Source organism: Sorex araneus, chromosome 4 (assembly GCF_027595985.1).
Source record: "Sorex araneus isolate mSorAra2 chromosome 4, mSorAra2.pri, whole genome shotgun sequence".
NCBI classification, from domain to species: Eukaryota; Metazoa; Chordata; class Mammalia; order Eulipotyphla; family Soricidae; genus Sorex; species Sorex araneus.
In genome coordinates, this window is record NC_073305.1 from 73510740 (window position 1) to 73534155 (window position 23416).

General features: G+C 52.0%; 1 protein-coding gene and 1 pseudogene across 1 annotated transcript; one reads left to right on the plus strand and one right to left on the minus strand.

The window, feature by feature from the left end:
- Positions 1-516: 516 nt before the first annotated feature.
- LOC129404329 (60S ribosomal protein L26-like) lies at positions 517-10015 on the minus strand (annotated as a pseudogene).
- Positions 10016-10044: 29 nt separating this feature from the next.
- On the plus strand, positions 10045-15261 carry RNF112 (ring finger protein 112). The gene is made up of 14 exons (XM_055135092.1): positions 10045-10349; positions 10531-10571; positions 10993-11284; positions 11481-11687; positions 11800-11928; positions 12063-12167; positions 12587-12637; positions 12824-12880; positions 12967-13041; positions 13138-13252; positions 13404-13570; positions 13655-13708; positions 13822-13896; positions 13975-15261. Exons 1-14 carry the CDS (start codon positions 10296-10298, stop codon positions 14449-14451), a joined length of 1899 nt encoding a protein of 632 aa, XP_054991067.1. The 5' UTR covers positions 10045-10295; the 3' UTR covers positions 14452-15261.
- The last annotated feature ends 8155 nt before the right edge of the window (positions 15262-23416 follow it).

Below are 23416 nucleotides of genomic sequence, written 5' to 3' on the forward strand. Positions count from 1 at the left end.
GGACAAGACATTCAAACTGAAGGTCTTAGGATTTTGAGTATGTTAAGATATCAGCCTTGGGGCTGGAGTGATAGCACAGCGGGTAGGGCGTTTGCCTTGCACACGGCCAACTTGGGTTTGATTCCCAGCATCCCATATGGTCCCCTGAGCACCGCCAGGAGTAATTTCTGAGTGCATGAGCCAGGAGTAACCCCTGTGCATCACCGGGTGTGATCCAAAAAGAAAAAAAAAGATATCATCCTGTTTGAGCCATCTCCCAGCCCTGTGTTTGGCTTTCTCAGTAATCAAATGAACATGTAGTTGGAAAGAATGATTCAGAAAGGCTTGTCACTGAAAAGCAGCAGTCTCACTATGGTGGCGGAGGCCTGGGCCAGCTTTCCTTCACTGTGTGGGCCCTTGGGCTCTTGGTGGTCCTTCTGTACTGCCCGCTCATGTCATGGTTCTGAGAAAAGTCTCAGTGCTTCTTCATTAAAAAAAAAATCGCAGTTTTTTTTTAATCATATATATAAGATAATTTTATTCCTTCATCTTCTTGGTTGTTTCTTCCTTATATTTACCCTTTTCCTTTCTGATGTGGCAAGACTTGACTTTGCATTCAAGTATCTTTTTGCGGTCTTTGACTAGTTTTAGCCTAGTGATAACCGCCTTCCTGGAGAGGATGCCCGCATGGACAGTGTGCCCCTTGCTTTCTCCTGCTGGATTCATTCCACATAGATGGCATGTTTCTCTCTGGACTATTTTGCCCATTTGCTGACCTTGGTAGTGGCCTCTCACCACCTGAACCTCGTGGTCCTTTTGGAAGGGCGTGGATTGCACACTGTACTTCTGTCTCAGCTCTTTGGAAAGAAGGGAAGACATAATCCTCCCACAAATGTGGTGCATTGAAATGCTTCTTAAGGTCCTTGTTCTAGTCAGAAGTCACAAAAGGACCAGATTCAATTTTGGCTGTTACCACTTCAGAGATGGTCACAGAAAGGAAGAGACTCACACTCTACTTCCAGTTCTCTGGTGCTGCTTCTCCACCTTCTCTGTTCTTTCTGATCTTACATTAGTTAGAATTTGAGGTTTTCAAGTTGGCTTACCATCCTCTTTTCAAAACAAGAAAAGATCATGGGTCTGGAGAGATGGTCTAGTGGGTAGAGAGCTTGCTTTATATTTGGTCAACCCTGTTCTGATCACCAGTACACCATATAGTCCCCCACACTCCACCAGGAGTGATCTCTGAACTCAGAGCCAGGATTTGGTGCTCTGAACTGAGCACCAAAATGCAAACATCCAGACAAAAAAACATCACTCAGTGCCCTTCTGGAACTCCCCCTCCTTTAAGCAAATGAGCAGAAGCATCTCCAGTTACCCCAGAGGCTGCAGCTGCCTGGAACAGTATCACTCATGATGGAAAACACTGAGTTTCATGTTGTGCCCCACAAATTTATCCTTAATTTGTTCTATGTCTGTTAATTTAAATTTGAATTTGTGGGGGGTCTTGGAGCCACACCTGGTGCTACTCTGGGGGTATCCCTGGCTCAGGGGTGACCCCCAGTTGTGCTGGGGGACCATTTGCAGCACCAGGGAATTAACTAGGATCACAGGGACCAGCTGGATCAAAGTGCCTTGTCTCCTGTACTATCTCTCTGGCCCGTGTTTTTTTTTTTTTTATACCTATTTTTTTAAATTTATTTTTATTTATTTATTTATTTTTGCTTTTTGGGTCACACCTGGCGATGCACAGGGGTTACTCCTGGCTCTGCACTCAGGAATTACTCCTGGCGGTGCTCAGGGGACCATATGGGATGCTGGGAATTGAACCCGGGTCGGCCGCGTGCAAGGCAAACGCCCTACCCGCTGTGCTATTGCTCCAGCCCCATATTTTTTTTATTTTTAAAATAAAGTATTTTAATGAAGTTCTACTGATACACAGGCACAATATATTTAGTATATTTTCCCTCTTTTTTATTTTTGGTTTTGGGCCATACCCAGCAACCCTACACTCAGGAATCACTCCTAAAGGTGCTCAGGGGACCATATAGAATACTGGGGATCGAGCCTGGGTGGGCCACATGCAAGGCAAGTAACTTATCCACTTATTGTACTATTTCTCCATCCGCAGCATATTTTTTCTTTTGAAAAAAACTTTATACTATTTATTCATTTTGTTTTATTTTATGAAAGTCTTTTAAAAAGTCACATCTGTTTCGCTGATTTATCAGCCTAAAACCAGTTTGAAGTTCTTTTTCAAAACTATTGTTTTGTTTTCTTTTGTTTTGCTTTTTGGGTCACACCCAGCGATGCTCAGGGGTTACTCCTGGCTTTGCACTCAGGAATTACTCCTGGCAGTGCTTGGGGGACCACATGGGATGCTGGGGATCGAACCCGGGTCGGCCGCATGAAAGGCAAACGCCCTACCCGCTGTGCTATCGCTCCAGCCCTTAATTTCTTTAATTAAAATTAAAAAAAATTTTTTTAATCACCATGAGGTACAGTTACAGACTTACAAACTTTCGTGCTTATGTTTCAGTCATACAATAATCGAGTACCCATCAGTGCCCATCCTCCACCACCAATACAATAATCGAGTACCCACCAGTATCCCTCCCACCACCCTCCATTCCCCCCTGCCTCTGTGGCAGGTATATTCCCTTTTATTCTCTCTCTCTTTTTGGGTGTTATGGTTTGTGATACAGGTATTAAGTGGCCATCATGTTTGGTCTATAGGCTACTTTCAGCATGCATCTCCCACCCTGAGCTAGCCCTCCAAGCATCCTTTATTTGGTGTTCCCTTCTCTGTCTGAGCTGCCTTTTCCCCCAGCATGTGAGGCCAGCTGCCAAGCTGTGGAGCAATCTTCCTGGTCCTTATCTCTACTATCCTTAGGTGTTAATCTCCCATTCTGTTACTTTATATTCCACAAATGAGTGCAGTCCTTCTATGTCTGTCTCTCTCTTTTTGACTCATTTTACTTAGCTTGATACTCTCCATGTCGATCCACTTATATGGAAGTTTCATGACTTATCTTTTCTAACAGCTGCATAATATTCCATTGTTTAGATATACCAGAGTTTCTTTAACCAGTCATCTGTTCTCAGGTGCTCGAGTTTTTTCCAGAATCTTGGCCTGTGTGTTTTGTAAGAACTCTTTCTTATCTTAAGTGACTATACCATTTTTCATTCTCACCAGCAATTAATGAGGGCCCCTGTGCTCACACATCCTTGCCAGCACCCGGAGTTAGGATTTAGGATGTGTCCTTAAGTAGCTGTGTTGCTTTATTGCTTCAATGACTAAGTCCCCAGTGCTTATGACGTGGAGCACCTTTGCCATCTCCACATGACTTACTTTGGTGCCTGTTTCCTCATCACTGAGCTGCACTCTCAGTCCCCCGTAAGCATCCTCTCTCTCAGGCGCATGCTGGGCGGCCCAGCAACAGCAGCGAGGGTGTCTGTCTACCCCAGAGGCAGAGCAGAAACAGGCCTCAGATCACACTCCTCTGTCCCCCATTTCAGCTCAACCATTGGGTTCCAAATATGCCTGGGACCTGGAGAGAGTGGGGAGGATGAGAGAGGGAGGGAGAGGGAGAGGGGAAGAAAAACAGAGAAGGAGAAAGAAAGAGGAAGGGAGGGAGATGAGAGGGGAGGAGAGAGGAAGAGAGGGAGAAGTAAAACAGAGGATAGAGGGAGAGAGAGGGAAAGAGGAGGAGAATGAAGGAGAGAGGAAAGGAGAGAGGGATCGAGAGCAGGCTCTCTGTAGCCCCACAGGCGGTATATTTCCACGTCAGCTCTAGGTCGCCACTACTCCGACTCCTCAGTGCTTGCTTTTGAGTTCTCTTTAATTGGAGTAATTCGATAAATATTCTCGGTACCTATTTTCCCCCTGAAAACAACACGTAGCTACAACGATTTTTTAATTGCTCCATGGAGTGGTTCTCAAAGCACTTTGGGGGCCCACTGAGGGGCTCCCAAACTCTGCCAGGGTATCTGAGGGATGAGAGCAATTTTCCTTGTCACTCTGCTTTCTCTTGAGTCTCCAGGGGGCTGCTCTGGAGGCTTATGGTGTCTGGCTCCCCACAGTGTGGATGAAGACAGGAGAACCAGCTGCTTCTGACCGAGCCCGACAAGAGATTCACACACATGTAAAACTAATAACCCTGCTCTTGTTAGTTATTTTTGTGTTATTTGGAAATACAGCCTTAAAAAATAATGTTATTTATATAATGTGCAATGGACTTACTATTCTAAAAAATTAATAAATGCATACTTTTTTTGGAGAGACATGTCCAGCAATGCTCAGGGCTTACTCCAGACTCTTAGCTCAGTGTCACTTCTGGTGGGGACTGGGAGACCATATGGGTTGCCAGGGATTGATCATGGTTTGGTTGTGTGCATGTGACTTATCTACTATGTCATCACTATTATTGCCCAGGCCCTAAATATATAATTTTTTCTCTTTGTTTTTGAGTCACATACCCAGCAATGCTCAGGACTTACGCCTGTCTCTGCATTCTTGGAGTGCTCAGAGGACCATGCATGTTGTTGGGGATTGAACCTAGGCTGGCCGCATGCAAAGCCAGTTCCCTACCCGCTGTACTATCTCTCTGATGCCCCAGATAAAGCATTCCAATCTGCCCTTCAGGAGCCTCATCCTGGGAAGGACATGCTTCCATTTACCTTCTTTAGAAAACAGCTTGGCTGCTGGTGGAGGCAGGACTGGTGGGTGAGAAGGGACAGTGGTCTGGACTCTCTGTGATGGCCCTCACCATCTGCTCCAGCAGTCAGGGAAGCTGGGGGGAACTTGAGTCTGCAGAGGGCTTCCAAGTTTGCTCAGGCCTCTTGGCTGACCACGTCCATCATATCTACATCCGCAGGATGGAGCAATGGGGCCCCTCTGCACTTTGAGGGTAGCCCCTGTGCCAGCCACCACTAGACTTCTTGTTGGAAGCCAGAAGCAAACTCCAGCTTCCGACAGCCTCCTTTCAGGCTTTCCTGGGCAGCTGCTGCTTCCCAGCTCCCTTCCTTAGCTTTCACAGGCTGCACTGCTCAGGACCTGGCTGCCCGGCTGAGGCCATGGGACAAGGGTCATAACAGGGAGGTAATCGGCAAGAGAAAGGAGAGGTAGGAGTGTGTGTGTGTGTGTGTGTGTGTGTATGCAAGACACACACACACACAGAGAGAGAGAGAGAGAGAGAGAGAGAGAGAGAGAGAGAGAGAGAGAGAGAGAGAGAGAGCGCCAGGTTTGGTTGAGAGCCACTTTGATGACCTTGGTTCTTCATCAATAAAAAAAAGCCGATATTTTCACCAGGAATCTTTTTTTTTTTCCCACCAGGAATCTTAACATGTATGAGATCCAGGGATCCATCTCATCACAAATTTAAAATTTTTATTTTATTTCAGTTTGGGGCCACTCCTGGAGGTACTTAGGGCTTATTCTTGGCTTTGCACAGGAATCACTCCTGGTGTTGCTTGGGAGACCACATGTGGTGTCAGGGACTGAACTGCCTGTAGTCAACAGCCTAAAGCAGGTGTCTTAACCTCTTGCTATTTCTCTGCTGGTCTGGACCTCTTATTTATTTTTTGTTTTGTTTTGGACCACACCCTGTGATGCTCAAGGCTCTGCACTCAGGAATTTCGCCTAGCGGTGCTTGGGGGACCTTATAGGATGCCGGGGATCAAAGCCGGCATCATGCAGGTCAGCCTCATGCGTTTCCCACAGTACTCCAGCTCCTCTTACCCTCTTATTTGATGAAGAAGGGGGAGGACTTGGGAAGAGGCTGAAAACCAGGATGCTGTGTGGGGAGGTCTGGGCCCTGAGCCATGAGTCCTAGGATTCCCTCTAGGGCTGATGAACATTCATCAGCATTCACTGAGCACTGGCTGCACTTTCAGTGCCAGAGCAGCCTGCACAGAGTCATTATCTTCAGTGTTACAGCTGAGGAAAATGAGGTTGGGTGAGGGAAGAGGCTGGATGCAGGTAGCTGGGTGAAACCGGCGCTGGAAACAAGGGCTGCCAGGTGCGGCAGCTCCCCGCAGGCTTACTGTCCTGTTTGGTTGCTGAAGGGGGCTCCGGCAGCTAGTGAGAGCAGGTCTGTCTGCAGAAGCTTAGCCCAGCACCATCAGCCCTGGTCAGTGGTTGTCTGCCCACTTCCTGCCTAGGTACTGCTTCTCAGTGACAGGGCAGGGCAGGCCCGGGCCAGAGGTGAGGCCCTCATGGGGAGTCTTCTCCCCTGGGACCAGAAACTGCAGCCTTCTGTTTCCTGAAAGGTCTCGGACCTGGAGTGGTTGGCATGGGAGTGGAAAAGGGGGTGATGCAGAGAAGTGGAAGGGTCTGGAGTACTTGAGGGCCAGAGATAATCAGTGACTTGCTGGAGTGGTTAGAACCATCCAGAACTCAGTTGTCTGCTCAGAATACTCCCATAGACGGGTATAGGTTGGTTATTCCCACTGCAGGCTTCATACCCCAGAGGCAACTGAATGCAAAGAGCAAGATTAAGAATTTTCTCCCAAACTAATTAACGTGATTAATAGGATTTCCAAAACCAAGGAACATAGTGGGCAAGAGCTTAGGTTTAGAACCTGATGGTCTGGGTTTCTGGGCTTCTAACTCTGCTATTAGAAGTTGGACCTTGGACCAATGATTTTGCCTGTCTGATCTCAGTTTCCTTATCTGTAAAACGGGAGCATATAGGACCCCTAGGATGTATTGTTGAAGTGTGTGTGTGAACTCACACATAAACACCTTTGGAGAAACTGTGCATGTTCATCTGAGAACACGTGATGCATCCAGTCAGTGCGGGACTGGGATCTGGAGCCACTCCCGCCTGCCCTGCTGCCCACAGCCGTCTCCACCCCTCCAGCCTCTTCTTTCAGGCACATTGATCTACCATGGGTAACTGTATGCTAGTGAGGTTGTATGGGTCCATGCATCCATGAGTGTGTGTTTGTGGATCTCTGTGGACAAGGAGAATGATACAGGGGAGTAGGCAAGGTGGGGAGAGTTATGATCATGTAAATGTAAAAATTTACATGCCAGGCCTGGTAGGGGTGGTGGAATGAGTGCATGTGTGAATGTATGTGCAGAGTGTGAATGCACATGCATGTTCTTCTGATGGATAGTGTCTCTGGACTGAAGCATGAGATCTAGAAACTTCTTCGAATAGGGTTCTGGTTTGGAAGACTTTCTTTCATGGTCTTTGTTACCTTTTAATTGAAGTCACAGTGGTTTACAAGAATATTCATTTTTTAGGGGTATGTTACAATCTTATAACCTGATACCTACCAGTATCCTATTCCCCCTCCGAGACCTCCTTTGTCCCCGCCCATGCATACACACACACACACACACACACACACACACACTATCCACAAATCCCTTCCCTTTTGCCTTCCTTCCACCTCTGCTTGGTAGACTCGTTTCTTTGTCAGAGTCTAAGATTTGCCTCCATTGGCTGTTTTCTGTTCCCTTGTTCTGTTGCTTTGTATTCCTATGGTGAGATCCTCTGGTACTTGTCTTTCTTCTTCTGGGTTTTTTTTTTTTTTTTTAATCTAACATGACCTCCAGTTCCATCTAACTTGTAGCAAAAGACAAGGTTTCATCTTTCCTTAGTATTGAGTGGTATTCCATTGTGAATCCAGACCACAGTTATCTCCTTCCCTCCCTTCCTCCCTTCCTCCCTCTTTCTCTCTTTCTCCCTATCTCCAGTGTGCTCAGGGCTTACTCCTGGCTCTGCACTCAGATATCACTTCTAGTGGTGCTCAGAGAACTGTTTGGGGTGCCAGGGATTGAACCTCGGCCAGCCAGATGTAAGGCAACTCTCTGCCCACTGTACTATCTCTCCAACCCCCAGACCAAACCTTTTATTCACTCCCAGTTGTGCACTTGAATTGCTTCCAGATCTTGGTAATTGTGACTAGTGCTAGCAATGAACATAGCTATCCATGTATACTTTCAAATGAGAGTTTGTGTACTTGGGATAGAATACCTAGGAGTAGAACTGCTGGATCATTTGGTAGTTCTATTTTTAATTTTTTGGAGATGTCTAGGAGATTATATTTTCCCTTCCTGTAGCTGGTTATTCCAAAAGTGACTCCAGTCCCTCACTTCCTGTGGACTCAGAAGTTGGAGCCCAAGGTCAAAGCAGTCAGTGACCTGCACCGGACACCAGATACCTGGTCCCACAAGGAGGAGGAGGCAGGAAGCAGGAAGCAGGTGCTGAGAACTGTCAGTTTTGGGACCTGGAGACAGAGGGCCAGATTGGGACAAAAGGGCTGAAAAGTGGGTTTCAGAGGGTGACTTTTCTGGGCAGGAAGGAATCTCTTCCTGGGCAGGGAGGCTGCTGCCCCCTGCCTAGGACTTTCCTGGTCTCTGGGACTGTCCAGGAGTGGGTCCTGCTGGAAGCTGAGCTGTGGACAGTGGCAGATATTGGGGCATCTCCTGAGCCCTTCCAAGGTCCTTCTCAGTCCTTATCTAAACACTGCACAGTTCTCAGTTCCAGAGAAGGAACTTGAATACCAAAGGATTAGCCAGACGGCAGAAAAGTGCATTCCCTTCCCAAGGTCATGCAGCAAAAATGGTGGCCCCCAGCTCTGTCTGTCAGTTTGTAGAACAATGGGGCAGCTTTGAGGACACCAAGGCTCTGGGACACTGTTGGGGACCCTATCATTTCAGTGTTTCACTGGGGTCTCATCAGTGTGAGGGGGAATGGAGTCTGTGTATGTGTGTGTGTGTATGTGCGTGTGTATACACATGTGTGCAGTTGGGTGAACTTGAGCTCCTGCCAGGCTGAGCTGCCTCGGGCACAGACTCTAGTTGCCCAGTCACCACCGTCTATCCCCTCTTGAAGCTCTGTATGTGGGTTCAAGGAGGATTGGGGACCCTGGACATCATGGAGTGGGGAATGGGGCTGCAGACACTTCTGGGGACTGAAATGCCGGAGGGTGATTCTCAGCCCGAATCCTGGCAGGAGCACATCTTGACTCAGAGGTGGTTTCCTGGTACCCATCAGCTCTGTGTGTGTGTGTGTGTGTGTGTGTGTGTGTGTGTGTGTGTGTGTGTGTGTGTAGGGGTTTGTGTGGGGGAAGGAGGAGGTGGGGATGTGGGAGGTGTGGGAGGGGGACATTGGCTTTCCTGATGGGGTCTTGTCACTTCCCTTTGCAGCCAGCACTGTGAATCACAATAGCACCCCTCACTTCTGCTGACCCTACCCTTGCCGGGGCCAAACCCTCTCCTCTTACTCCCTTGGCTTTTTGGTGCTCACCGAGCTTCTCCTGTGAATGACCTCCATGTCCCCTGCCCTCCTGTGTGTTAGAATAACTATCTGGACCAAGAGCCTTGGAGTCTTTAGTGAGGGGACACACCACACTGGCTGGGACTCAAATCTGCATGAGCCAGATTCCAGGCCAGGCACCAGCGAGTGGGAGGGATCCACCCAGCAGGATGTCAAGTAGGGTAGTGTGGTGGGATGTGAAAGTGGGGTCCCCAGAAGTCCCTTGCAGGCATAGGCAGGGCAGGAGGGCTGGATGGTAGGAAGCTATGTTAGGCATTTGAACAGTGAGAGGTGGGCTGGGCTGGGGCATCCTGCTGGCTGTGTTCTGGACAGCAGATGGGAGGCTGAGTCCAGGGCCAGTCGGAAGGTCCAGAGAGATTCCTTCTGCAAGCCCGGGGGAGGTGAGAGTCTCAGAAGGAAAAGACAAGACCCAGGGGAAAACAGATAACCAGGTCCGGAAGCTGTGGGTAGGGGTGGGGGCCAGGCAGGGTGCTGAGATTTAGAACTAAGGAGATAATCATGGGGAGGGGCTGCACTGGGTGGCACGGCGTGGGGGCCTGGCCACATGATGCTCTGGGGAAGGGCACTGGTGAATGGTGAGGGAGGCTCGCTCAGCCCCTCATGCCGGGTTCACTTCCTCTTACCCCTGCCTGGGCCCGGGCAGGGCTGTCCCTGCCTCGTTGCCATCTGAGAACGCATATGTTTCTCCCCTCCCCCTCTCGTCCTCATCTTTCCTCACTACATCTCTGTCTCATCTCCGTCTCCATGGCGACTCACCCCCTCAGCTTGCCTGCATCCAGTCAGTGCGGGACTGGGATCCGGAGCCACTCCCGCTCGCCCTGCTGCCCGCAGCCGTCTCCACCCCTCCAGCCTCTTCTTTCAGGCACATTGATCTACCAGCTCCTCTCATCCAGGGTCTGCTCCTCTGGGGAGCCTCCAGCCCCACCTGCCGCAGCCTGACCTTGCAGCAGAGAAGCCATCCTCCTGCCCACTCTCCGGCCCCTGCTCTCGGTTTTGGGGGGACCAGTTCCCCACTGCCAGCAGCCCATGCCGAGGTCGGCCTTGTCAGTCATTTCCTTTTGTCACAGGCTTGGCAAACAGGCAAGTCCTGGGTCAGATCTCTGGTGGGTGGGGGTGGGGATCCAGGGAGGATGTGGCCTCTGAGGGAGACAGGGGTGTCTCTGAAATCCCAGGAGGAAGGGAGAAGTTGGGGTGCTCTTCTAATTGTTTCTTTTGTAAAACATGCCATTTCTGTTGTTTCTCCTGAAATTTTCTCTCCAAGGAGAGAAAACGAATCTTCATGGGAAACAGCAGCAACAGTTGGTGAGTGGCTGCCTGTCCCCAGGAGGCGCCCGGCAGCTGCTGCCCAGTGATGGGCGAGGCTGGAGTCATGGGGGCCTGGGGGTCTGGAGGGAGGACCCCAGCCTCAGCCAAAGTTGCCTCCTAAGAACCAGAGCCACCTGCCCTGCCTGAGCCAGGGAACTCCCTTAGAACCCTCCCTTGGTTAAGCTGCTGAGGGAGGTGGAAGGGACCTTCTTTGGGGTCCAGCCGAGTCAGAGTCAGGGGCGGCGGGAAGGTTTGCGTGACAGAGACCTCCCCAGTGGGCCCTTGGGGCTGGTGCTGGTGGCCCTGTTGACAATTGGAGTCCAGGCACTGACGAGTGGGGGTGCAACCTAGGTTCTGGGGTGTGAGCCAGCGAGGGGCGAGCAAATCCCCCGTCCAGATCGGTCCCTCTGTCCCCCAGGTCCCATCCGCCGTTCCCCAAGCTGGAGCTGGGGCTGGGCTCGCGAGCTGCGGCGCCCGGGGCCCGGGAGGTGCCTGCTTGCTCCATCTGCCTGGAGCGGCCGCGGGAGCCCATCTCGCTGGACTGCGGCCACGACTTCTGCTCGCGCTGCTTCAGCACCCACCGCGTCCCCGGCTGCGCGCGGCCCTGCTGCCCCGAGTGCCGCGAGGTGTGCGGGCGCCGGAAGGGGCTGCGGAGTCTGGGGGAGAAGATGCGGCTGCTGCGGCGCAGGCCCGCGCCCCCCGCGCCGCAGGTCAGGAGTCGGCCCGTCCCGAGGAGTATGTGTGTGTGTGTGTGTGTGTGTGTGTGTGTGTGTGTGTGTGTGTGTGTGTGTGTGTGTGTGTGTTTGTGTGTGTCTGTGTCTGTGGGTCTGTGTGTGCGCGTGCGCGTGTGAGGCTCGGGGATCGCCCCCCCGCCGGAGCCCCAGGGAACCCTCTCTCTCGGCCCAGGAGACCTGCACTGTGAGGGCGGAGCCGCTGCTCCTGGTGCGGATCAACGCCTCTGGCGGCCTCATCCTGAGGATGGGGGCCATCAACCGCTGCCTCAAGCACCCCCTGGCCAGGGACACGCCCGTCTGTCTCCTGGCAGTGCTAGGGGAACAGCAGTCCAGGAAGAACTTCCTGCTCCAGCACCTGCTTCAGGGCCTCCAGGGCCTGGTGAGGCCCAGGCGGAAGGGAGGGTGGTGGGGGAGGTGGGGGGGTAGGGGGTGGGGGGGGCGGCTGGGGTCCAGTGAGGGCTGGACTGACCTGCTGCTCTCCTTCTCCACAGGAGTGTGGCGAAGGTGGTGGGCCCAGAAGTGGGGTCCCCCTGCCCAGTGTCAGGTGGGGGGCCAGCAGCCTCACCAGGGGCATCTGGATGTGGAGCCAGCCCTTCCTGCTGGGGAAGGAGGGGAGGAAGGTGAGGGGAGAAGGAGGGGTTGGGTGGGGATGAGCAGGGGATGGCCAAGGGTGGTGTGGGGCAGGAGGAGCCGGGGTAGGCTGCGGGAGCCTGGGGCAGGGGGAGGCAGCCTGATGTCTCCCATGCCCCCTCAGGTGGCTGTCTTCTTGGTGGACATGGGGGATGCCATGAGCCTGGAACTGAGCAAGGAAACCAGGACCAAGCTCTGCGCTCTTACCACGATGCTGAGTTCTTATCAGGTGAGCCCCACCCTGTGTGCCGGCCCGTGCACTCCTGCCTCACACATCCCTCCCATGCCCCCTCCCCTAGTGCCTCCCCTCTGCACCTTCCGTTCCCTTGTGCCCCCTCCCGCTGTTCAGCTCTCTCCATGCCAGGAGGCCCTGCTCTCACAGGCTTCTGTGTCCAGGGTGCCAGGGTGGGGGGTGCCTGCTAAGGGGAGAGGCTCCCAGTTGGTGAAGGAGACATGGTCTGTTCTGAAGGTGAGTTAAGGGTCTCTGGATGAGCCTGGGGGTCTGTAGGGTCACCTCCTGTCCTGCTGCCCACCCCTGTAAACTAGCTGGGGAAGCTCCAGGTGGGATCTCCTGGGACAGAGCCTCACAGACCCCCCTGAACTCTCTCCTGGCTCTTATGGACCCTCTTTCCTCTCTCTCTTCTCCAGATTCTTAGCAGCTCACAGGAGCTGAAGGATGCAGACCTGGAGTATCTGGAGGTGAGGCAGCGTCTGCTCTTGCAGCGCCATCCTGATGCCCTAACCATGCAGGCTCGACCAGGTCGGACTGGTGCCTTCCAGTTCTGGCCTGGGGTTTCAGGACTGGGAAGCTGGGTGAGGAATGGGTACAGTGTGGGAGATGTTGGGAAGGAGCGTGGTCGCGACCCTCTTTGCTCTGCTCCTTAGATGTTCGTGCATGTGGCTGAGGTGATGGGCAAGCATTACGGGCTGGTTCCAGTCCAGGTGAGTCATGCTTCAAGACTTGTGGTCCCCAGGCCTGGATGCCCTGCTCCCTGGCTGCTGGCGTCAGGACCCCCTTTCTTTTTCAGCACTTGGATCTCTTAGTTCCAGACTCCTCCACCCTCAGCAAGGCAGGGCGGGGGCACATGGGCGACATCATTAGGGTGAGCACAGCAGAATGGGCGGGCCAGGACAGGGCCGAGGGAGCCAGGGGGTCCTCTAGAACGGGGGTCCGAGACTGAGCTGTCCTCTTGTCTCAGAGATGCTCCAGCAAGTACCCCAGGGTTCAGGAGCTGCTTCATGGGAGGAGAGCGCGCTGCTGCTTCTTGCCTGCTCCAGGGCGCTGGGCCAGCAGAGGCCCCAGGAGTCCGAGCGGTGAGTGTCCCCAAGAGCCAGGGCCGCCCCAGCTCGCCTTCTCCTGTAATGGAAGCCCCCTTGAAGAGGCAGCTGCTCCCAGCCTGACACCCTCTCTCCTCCCAAGGCTCTCAGCCCCCAGCCTCCTCAGCATGAGGAATCTCTTCCTCAGACACAGATGACGAGTCCCACCACCTCCATGCCTATGTGGCGGAAGTGCTGAGTGCAGCCCCTCAGCACGCCAAGAGCCGCTGCCAGGGGTACTGGAGCCAGGGGCGCCCTGTGGCCCGGGGGGACAGACGCCTGCTCACAGGGCAGCAGCTCGCCCAGGAGATCAAGGTGGGCAATTCCCCAGGGGGCCCAGATTTCAGCCTCTCGCCCCCTCCCCACTTATTGCCTGACCCTCTCTCCTGTTCTCTGCAGAATCTGTCGGGCTGGATGGGAAGGACCGGGCTGGCCGTCACCTCCCCAGACGAGGTTTGGAGGGGCCCACGGCTCGAAGGGGCGGGGGGGGGGGGAGGAGGGAGGCAGCGGATGGGTGAGTGTGCCCTGGAGGCCCGAGGGCAGCAGCCTGGGTTCCCACCGGACAGATGGCCGCGCAGCTGCACGACCTGAGGACCGTGGAAGCTGCCAAGAGGGAGTTTGAGGATTTCGTGTGGCAGCAGGTGAGGCTGGGGCTGCGCGGGGGAGCGGCCGCGGGCGCCGGTCCCCTCGCCAGAGCCCTGCTTCCCTCCCTGCCGCAGGACATGGCCACCAAGCGCATCTTCTCCGCGCTGCGCGTGCTGCCGGACACCATGCGGGCCCTGCTGGGCACCCAGAAGGACGCGCTGCTGGCCCGCCACGGCGCCCGCCTGCGGGGCCCGGAGCGCGAGCGCGCGCGGGCCCTGGCCGCGCTGGACGCCGAGCTGCAGGCCGAGGCTAGGCTCTTCATGGACTCCTACACCGTGCGCTTCTGCGGCCACTTGGCCGCCGTGGGGGGCGCCGTGGGGGCGGGGCTCATGGGGCTGGCGGGCGGCGTTGTGGGGGCGGGCATGGCCGCCGCAGCGTTGGCCGCAGAGGCGGGCATGGTGGCGGCGGGTGCGGCCGTCGGGGCCACGGGCGCCGCGGTGGTCGGGGGAGGGGTGGGCGCGGGGCTGGCGGCCACGGTGGGCTGCATGGAGAAGGAGGAGGACGAGAGGGGACAGGAAGGGGACCGGGAGCCCCTCCTCCAGGAGGAGTAGTCGCTCTGCGGGACAGAGGTGAGGGAGGGGAAGAAGGAAGCCCGGGAGGGGGCTGAGACACTGTTCCAGATTCTCTGGCAGGGTAGCCAGCTGAGCCGAGCGTCCACGTGGCCCCAGAAACCTGGGGGACCGAGGCATTGTCAGGAAAGAAGATAAATCCTGCTAGCTGCAGACAGTTGCTAACCTACCCTCGCCCCCAGATTAACTTGACCCGAGCAACTCTCACCAGCCCTCGCTCCCAGCCTGCCTCCTTTTCCTGGGGTCATGGAAATACCAGCCTGGGCCTCTCCTCTGGGTGGACAGGGTCTGTTGTTTCCCACAGAAGTGAGTGGCCTTCCTGTGGGGGCCACGGCCCTGTTACAGAGCTGGGAAGGACACAGGAGCTGACCCCACCTCAAACACCCCGTGCGCTCGCTGTGGACAGAGGCCCAGAGTAGTGAAGCTCATTCCTGTGCTCCTTCCCAGAGCCCAGGGTACCTGGTGGGGTCCCTGTGGGTGTGTCCTCTGGTGTGAGGTTTCTGAGGGGCAGGTCTGAAGGTGGAGCGCCCATGTTCGTGCAATGCCAACTAGCCAAAGAATAACCCCTTGAGCTGCCTTCTGAGTGAAGCCCACAGCCCTGACAGAGCCTGTGATGGTCCTGCAGGAGAGCCCAGGGCTCAAGGCCATCCTGGGACCCATCTTTCTCCCTGGGACCGGAGAACTTCACTGTCATGTCAGCAGAAGACCTGCTGGGAGACTTCTGGGATGTTAAGCTATAAAGGGTTATTGGGCACACTGTGTGAGAAATAAAGTGTGTGAGCTTGAACGATGGCTTTCTTGTATGGTATTGAAATGGTCCTTGAATCCAGTGCAGAGAGGGTTTGAGGTCCAGGAGAACCAAAGTGTCCGTTACTGGGGCTTCTGACATGAAGACAAAGACCAGAATTCAGAGGGCTGGTGGCCAAGAGCTGGAGGTGCCCTGCTCAGCAGAGCAGGAGGGCTTGGGCCTGAAGCCCAGGGCACACCCACCCTGGAGCCCAGGGCACACCCAGACTTTTCATTAGGACTTGAGGGTTCTACTCCCATGCCTGGTCTCCTCAAAGGAAAAACATGATCAAGGTTAGTGTGGGGGTCCAAGCTCTTGACTTTACAGCAGAAAAGAATTCAAGAGTAATTCAGAGAAATAAAACACAGAGAGTATTTTGTTAAAACAAAGTATACTTTGAGTCAGAGTGCAAGCATGATAAATACCGGCATTGTTTCTAAGACAGGCAGTTTATGAAAAGGAAGAGAATGCAGTCAGAGAAATATACTACAGTCATACTCCAGAGAGACTAGCATTGTGTCTATATGAATTTTTAGGTTATACAGGTATAGAAACAGGGTAAATTAATAACAGGCAAAAAATGCATAGGATTTCAGAAATGGAGAAAGTTGGAATGTTGGTTTCCCTGTGTCAAAACACTACCCAGATTCTAGCCATATTTAGCTGCTTCTGAGCGATGCCAGGGCAATTGTAAATTGTCACAGAGCAAGTGGGTGTGATTTTTATAAGGTAAACATTTTCTCTTCTTAGTGCCCAGCATTTGCAACTCATTAACTCTCTTGGCATAAACACCAAGCTCCCAAATCGTGCCTGAGTTTGTAAGAAAAACTTGATCAAAGATGGGAACAGATAAAAAGTGGGAGGTGATACTGACACATTCAAGGACAGGGTACAATAATCCCAGTCCTTGTCCAAGCTCAAGGGAACAGCAGAATGTGGCATTACGAAGCTTTGTTGTGTCTGCCCAAGGGAATACTTAATTTTTTTCCAAGAGAGGCAAAGATTTCTAGTTCCTTCCTCAAGCAACTAGACCCTATTTTGGCTGGTCATTCTCCTATCTCAGTCTCTCCTGCTCAAATGAACATGTAAGAGTTTGGTACGTAACATCTGTCCGGCGAGAGGAAAGAAGGAGACAAAACCTGGTGCGAGGAGGCATCAGGTCCAGCTCTGCATGCTCAGCAGATGGGGCTTGGCATGCTGATTCTCCTCTCTCCCACCCTGAAATATGGAGCAGTTGCTGTGTCCAAACCCTTCAGGTATAGATGCAAATCCAGACAGAGGATGTTTTGCTCAGGCTCCAGCTGGGTAGCAGGCGCAGAGCAGCCGGTGTCTGCCAGCTGAGTCTCTAGACACCAAAAGAGACTTGTTTAAGGTCAGCTGTGCTGAAATCCAGACTCTTCTCTAAAGTGTTTTCTTCTGCAGATCTAGTCCAGTGCTAGGAGTCAGTGCTGGAGACAGACAGAGAGACGTGATCTGGGACATATGGTGCAGTGGAAGCTGCAGTCAGTCGATGGGAGACTAAATGTCAGGTGCAGAGAAACAGCAAATGAGGGGAAGAGAGTGGGTGGTTGCAGATGGAGCACTGAGAGTGAGTCCAAGGTCTGGGGACTATGCCATAGGTGGGGACAAAGCCCAGACTCTGTGTGCGTGTGTGTGTGTGTGTGTGTGTGTGTGTGTGTATCAATCAAGAAAGGTTTTCTGGAAGCTTCTCTCTAGGTCCTTCCAACATCATGTGGTAAACTTACCAGCTACAAAAGGCTTTGAGGATGGCAGGCTCAGGATGAGCCTTGGAGGAGTTCTGGAAGGGGCTGGCCATGGCAGGGACCAGAAAGGACGATTCTTCCTGCCCTTTGAACAGAGGTTGACTTGGCAAAGCAAGAGGAGTTACATTAATTTGCATTTGTCTCATGCCTGGGGGTGTTCGAAGCTGCTTCCTAAATGTCTCCCTGAACACTGGAGCCCATCCCAGTCTGTAGGGAAATCATCCACGTTTTACAGATGCTCCAAGAAATAGAGGATAAGGTAGGAATAAACTTATTTTTGCTTACAAATTCCCCCACTTGTCTCTCCTCATCACCGCTCCTCAGGTCCACCCCTGGTTTTGGGTGATGTCCAGGAAAAGGCCTCACTGAGAAGTAGGTGAAGAGTTAACTTCATTAAAGATTGTGAGACTTTTGCTTTTTTTTTTTTTGCCACACCTAGTGGTACTCAGAGCTGACTCCTGGCTCTGTGCTCAGGGGCCACTTAAAAAATTAATTTAATTATTTTTTAAATTTTTTATTAGTGAATCACTATGAGTTACAGTTACAAACTTATGAACTTTTGTGTTTGCATTTCAGTGATCATTTACCCATCCATCCACCAGTGCCCATTCTCCTCCACCAGTGTTCCCAATATCCTTCCCACCAAACCCACTCCAGCCTCCACCACCCCACCCTGCCTCTGTGGCAGGGCTTTCCCTTTTCTCTCTCCTTTTGGGTGTTGTAGTTTGCAATAGAGGTATTGAGTGGCCTGAATGTTTGGTCTATAGTCTACTTTTGGCACGCATCTTTCAACCTGAATGGGTCCTCCCAACATCCTCTACTTGGTGTTCCCTTCTCTATTTCAGCTGCCTTTCCCCCAGCATATGAGGCCAGTTTCCAAGCTGTGGGGCAGACCTCCTGGTTCAGGGGCCACTCTTGGAGGGACTTGGGTGCTCTTTTGGGGTGCTGGGGAGTGAACCAGGGTTGGCCATGAACAAGGCCTTACCTGCTGTGCTGTCACTCTAGCAGACCCTAGAGTGAGAATTCGAACCTCCATACAGTCTGAAAAGACTGTGAAATTCCCCGAGAGAGATACTTCTCAGCCCACTATCTGTACCCCATTATAGGGGAGTGAGGGGCAAAGATGTGGTTCTGACAGGGGCTTCCAGCTGTCATTCATGGGGTGTAAGCTGTTTACATCCTAAATTATCTGTTTATGTTTTGGTGGCGGGTGGCGTTCCAAGCAGTGCTCAGGAAGCCTGGAGCCCCCTTCCGGCAGTTCTCAGTCAATAAGGCCTGTGGTCAATGCGAGGGCCTGAGGAGACGGAGCTGCAGGGCACACCTGGGGCCTCTAGGCTCATACTTAGTGCTGTTGGGAGTACCATGTGGCCCTGGGAATCAGACATGAGAACTCTCCCCTGACCCTGCTAAGCCATGTCAACCTAAGGAGCGTTGATACTATGTCTGTAAGGAGGAGGATTCATTGTTCATTGTTGCCCTGACTCCTGAATGATTTCCCTGGACTAGAGGAGGTGCCCATCAGCTCTCCCAGCCCTGCTTCTTGGGTCCAGCAGACATGGTGGCAGCTGGCTGCTCATGGGAACTGGCTTCCTTGCTCTCCTGTGCCCATGCAGATGACTCGGTTCTTTGGCCTACTAGACCAGGGAGTGGGTGGGCCTGATGATTCACAGTCTGGTCACAAGGACTTACAATGTGGGATCTAGAAGTCACAGGATGTTTGGGACCCTGTACCTAAGGTCTCAGCAATGAGCTGAAGCTTGACCCCTCTCTCTGCTATGACTTGTTGCAGGTGGCCATATGCAAAAGCCTCAATGACAGGCTTCCTACTCTGGAGGTTACTCTCACTCGACAGAGGGCAGAGCTCTGATTAAAGCAACCCGCACCCCTCAGCTGAGCAATCATCTTATGTCTGTCCCCCTCCCCGCATGGATGCCCAGTGGAGGCTGTTAGGAGGTGATGGGGTAGGGAAGGTGATTAGTTCACCAGGGTGGAGCTGTGACGAATGTAAAGAGTACCCTGAGGATATCTGTCTATGAAGCAGGGAGTGTGTACTGCTGGCCACCACATCAGGGATGCAGCACCATAAACCTGCTCTTTCAAGACTCTGCATGTTGATTTCTTTTTCAAGGTCACCAGTATATACATCTTATCACAGCAACCTGGAAGGGTCTGTCTCACACCAGTCAGGGTGGGGTGGCTGCTCTTCTCAGGGATGCGATGGAGCATTTCTGGCTGCAGTGCCATTGCTGCACAGGCGCTGGTCCTTGATGTGGGAGGTGCTCACACAAAAACTGAAGCGGCTGGCAGTGAAAAAAATCTGTGGCCTGCACTGACCATGACACAGCGCTGAAACTGTCATTACAGTCACTTGAAAGGGACCATGCTCTATGGAGGAATTTTTTTTTTTTCTTTTTGGGTCACACCCGGCAATGCTCAGCGGTTACTCCTGGTTATGCGCTCAGGAATTACTTCTGGCGGTGCTCGGGGGACCATATGGGATGCTGGGGATCGAACCTGGGTCGGCAGCGTGCAAGGCAAACACCCTCCCTGCTGTGCTATCGTCCAGCCCGGAAAAATATTTTTAAAAAGAAAACCTGCTGATCTAGAAAATCCTTTCCTCAAAGGTAGGAAAAAAATAGCCCTATTATTGAGAAAGCATTAAAGCACGCTGGACTACAGGGCGGGTAGGGGAATTTGCTATTTGGAAGGTGAGTTTAGGGGCTGGAGAGACAGGAGGTCAGGGCCTTGGCTTGCCTTGCGCATGGCCAACCTGCGTTCACTCCCTGGCACCCCATAAGGCCCCTAAATCATGCCAGGAGTGATCCCTGAGTGCAGAGCCAGGAGTAAACCCTGAGCACCATTAGGGGTGACCCAAAAAGAAAAAAAAACATGAGTTTATAAAGGCAGAGTTCAAATCCCATGATTTTCCTATTGCCCAGCAGATACAGCCTACCATACACATTGTGCTCATGGATGAGGACTTGCCAGGAAAAAAACTCTACAGCACATGTGCTTTCACATCTCACTCCAAGTAGTCCTGCGACTAGTGACCATTTAGATTCATTAGTTGACCTAATTTGAAGGAAAAAGTAGAGCTTCTTTTATTTCTGTAGCAAGCCCTGGTTAAACTCCCACAGTGAAAGGGAGATGGGTGCTGTCTCATTTGAATAAACTGACACTTAATAAAGGAGCCTGGAGAGCCAGGAGGTGATTCAGTGGCTAATGTCAGTGCAATGCCTGGTCCCACCCACTGGACCATTCTGGCCACGCTGCTGTCTGTGGGCCCCGGGGCTGCATGGAAGCCTTGCTGGCAGCACCATATGCCATGACACTTCTGCTTTCACAGCCAGGTGTGTGAGAGTGACATGGATGCTTTAGCATGTGACCCAGGAGGCCAAACCCTGGTGAGCACATGTGTGGGCACTGCATCAACCCCTATGGAGCACCACTCCCACACTGTGTGAGCACCACAGCTCCAGAGCATGACCCCTGGGAGTGTGCATTCTTGCTGCTTGTTGAAACAGCTGACCCCAAATGGAGCTACTTATGCCAAGTCCTCTGTCACCAAGTGGGGACTTAATTTCAAATTTGGTTCTTTCAGAAATGGAATCTTAATTCAGTCAGTCAAGAGTTGCTGGGTCAGCTCTAATCAGGGACCCTACTGGTGGGCCTCTATCTCCCATCCAGGGATGCAAGCTTGAAACAAGCAACCGGTATCTGTATTTGTATCTCAGGCCACTCCCTAATTTCTGATCCCTTTGACTGTTAAAGTCTTTCATTTCGTCCAGCTCCTCACCGCTCCCATCTGCTAGAATCATTGAATGAAAATGAAGTAAGAAGATTTTAAAATTTTTACTTGTTTGAATTTCATTTTTATTATTTTTATTTTGCTTTTCAGGTCACACCTGGCCATGCACAGGGGTCACTCCTGGCTCTGCACTCAGAATTGCCCCTGGCAGTGCTCAGGGGACCATATGGGATGCTGGGAATCAAACCCGGGTTGGCCACGTGCAAGGCAAATGCCCTACCCGCGGTGCTATCACTCCAGCCCCTGAATTCCATTTTTAAAACTGGCACACATCCAAAAGAACAAAAGCAACAGGTGTTGACAAAGATGTGGGGAGAAAGGGACCTTCCTTCACTGCTGGTGGGAATGCCGACTGGTTCAGCCCTTGGAAAACTATATGAACGCTTCTCAAAAAATCAGAAATTGAGCTCCCATTTGACCCATCAATACCACTTCTGGGAATATATCCTGGAGAGGCGAAAAGGTATAGTCGAAATGACATCTGCACTCATATGTTCACTGCAGCAGTGTTTACAATAGTCAGAATCTGGAAAAAACCCGAGTGCCCAAGAACAGATGACTGGTTAAAGGAACTTTGGTACATCTATACAATGGAATACTATGAAGCTATCGAAAAGGTGAAGTCATGAAATTTGCATATAAGTGGATCAACATGGATAGTATCATGTTAAGTGAAAAGAGTCAGAAAGAGAGGGACAGACATAGAAGGATTGCACTCATTTGTGGAATATAAAGTAACAGAATGGGAGACTTACACCAAAGAAGAGTAGAGATGAGTACCAAGAGGTTTGCTCCATGGCTTGGGAGCTGGCCTCAGATATGGGGGGAAAAGGCAGCTCAGATAGAGAAGGGAACACTAAGTAAAAAGTGCTTGGAGGGCCTGCTCGAGTTGGGAGAAGCATGCTGAATGTAGACTATAGACCGAATGATGGCCACTCAATACCTCTATTGCAAACCACAACACCCAAAAGGAGAGAGAGAGAGAGAGAGAGAGAGAGAGAGAGAGAGAGAGAGAGAGAGAGAGAGAGAGAGAGAGCGCAAAAGAGAATGCCCTGCCTCAGAGGCGGGATTGGGTGGCGATGGTATGGGGGTGGTGTGAGGGAAACTGGGATCATTGGTGGTGGAGAATGGGCACTGGTGGAGGGATGGGTACTCAATCATTGTGTGACTGAAACGTAAGCATGAAAGTTTGTAAGTCTGTAACTGTACCTCATGGTGATTCATTAAAAATAAATAAATAAATTACTGTCACTGTCACTGTCATCCTGTTGCTCATTGATTTGTTCGAGTGGGCACCAGTAACGTCTCTCATTGAGAGATTTATTGTTACTGTTTTTGGCATATCCAATATGCACGGGTAGCTTGCCAGGCTCTGCCGTGCAGGCTCAACTCTCTCGGTAGCTTGCCGGGCTCTCCGAGAGGGGCGGAGGAATCGAACACGGTCGGCCACGTAAAAGGTGAATGCCCTACGGATGTACCCAAATAAATAAGTAAAATAAAACATACTCTTCAAGGGCTGGAGAGATAGTACAGTGGTTAATTGCTTGCCTTGAATGCAGCTGACCAGGGTTCTATTCCTGGAGCCACATATGATCTCCCAAGTCCCATGAAGAGTGATCCTTGAACTCAGTGCCAGCAGTAAGCCCTGCGTGCCACTGGGTGTGGAAGAGAGCGGCTTAGAAATTCACTTACTATATAAACACTACAAATGAAGATGTGTGAGCACTGCCACCAGAAGTGAGCCAGCACACTATCCACCACTGTGACCCCAACGAGCACTACACCAAGTACACCAAGTACTCGAACACCAAGACTGAAAGAGTGCAACCCCCAGTGAGCGTGGGTGCTGGAAGGTTATAGTGCACCCTGAGTGAACCCTACTGACCGCTAATGAGGCTGTGGTAGTGCCGTATCTCATGGGTGCACTTCGTTTGCCAGGATGGCATAAGGGAGCACGGAATGCAGCCTGGTGACTACCAGGAGCCAGATGGGGATAAATCCTGCCTTCTGCCCGAGGGCACAGTGACCTTTTATTCTGGGAATGTGTCACTATCTCATCACCAACCACCATTTGGTCCTGAGCAAACCTTATAGGTTCAGGCACTGCATCACTGAGCCCCAGACTCCTGTTTAGCACCACATCGAACACGTGCTTTGACTACCAGTCATGTGACAGCAGCTGAGGACCGTTACTTAAAGGAATCACTGTATCACTGTATCACTGTCATCCCGTTGTTCATCAATTTGCTCAAGCGGGCGCCAGTAATGTCTCTCTCTATTCGTCTTAGCCCTGAGATTTTAGCAGCCTCTCTTTACTCGTCCTTCCCAACAGTCCTGCATTAGAGGCTCTTTTAGGGTTATTGGAATGAGACCCATCATTGTTACTGTTTTTGGCATATCAAATATGCCACGGGAGCTTGCCAGCCTCGCCGTGCAGGCAGGATACGCTCAGTAGCTTTCTGGGTTCTCCAAGAGGGAGAACTAGACAATAAGTGGCTGGGAGCTTTGTTTTTTTTTTTTTCTTTTTGGGTCACACCTGGCGATGCTCAGGGGTTACTCCTGGCTCTGCACTCAGGAATCACTCCTGGC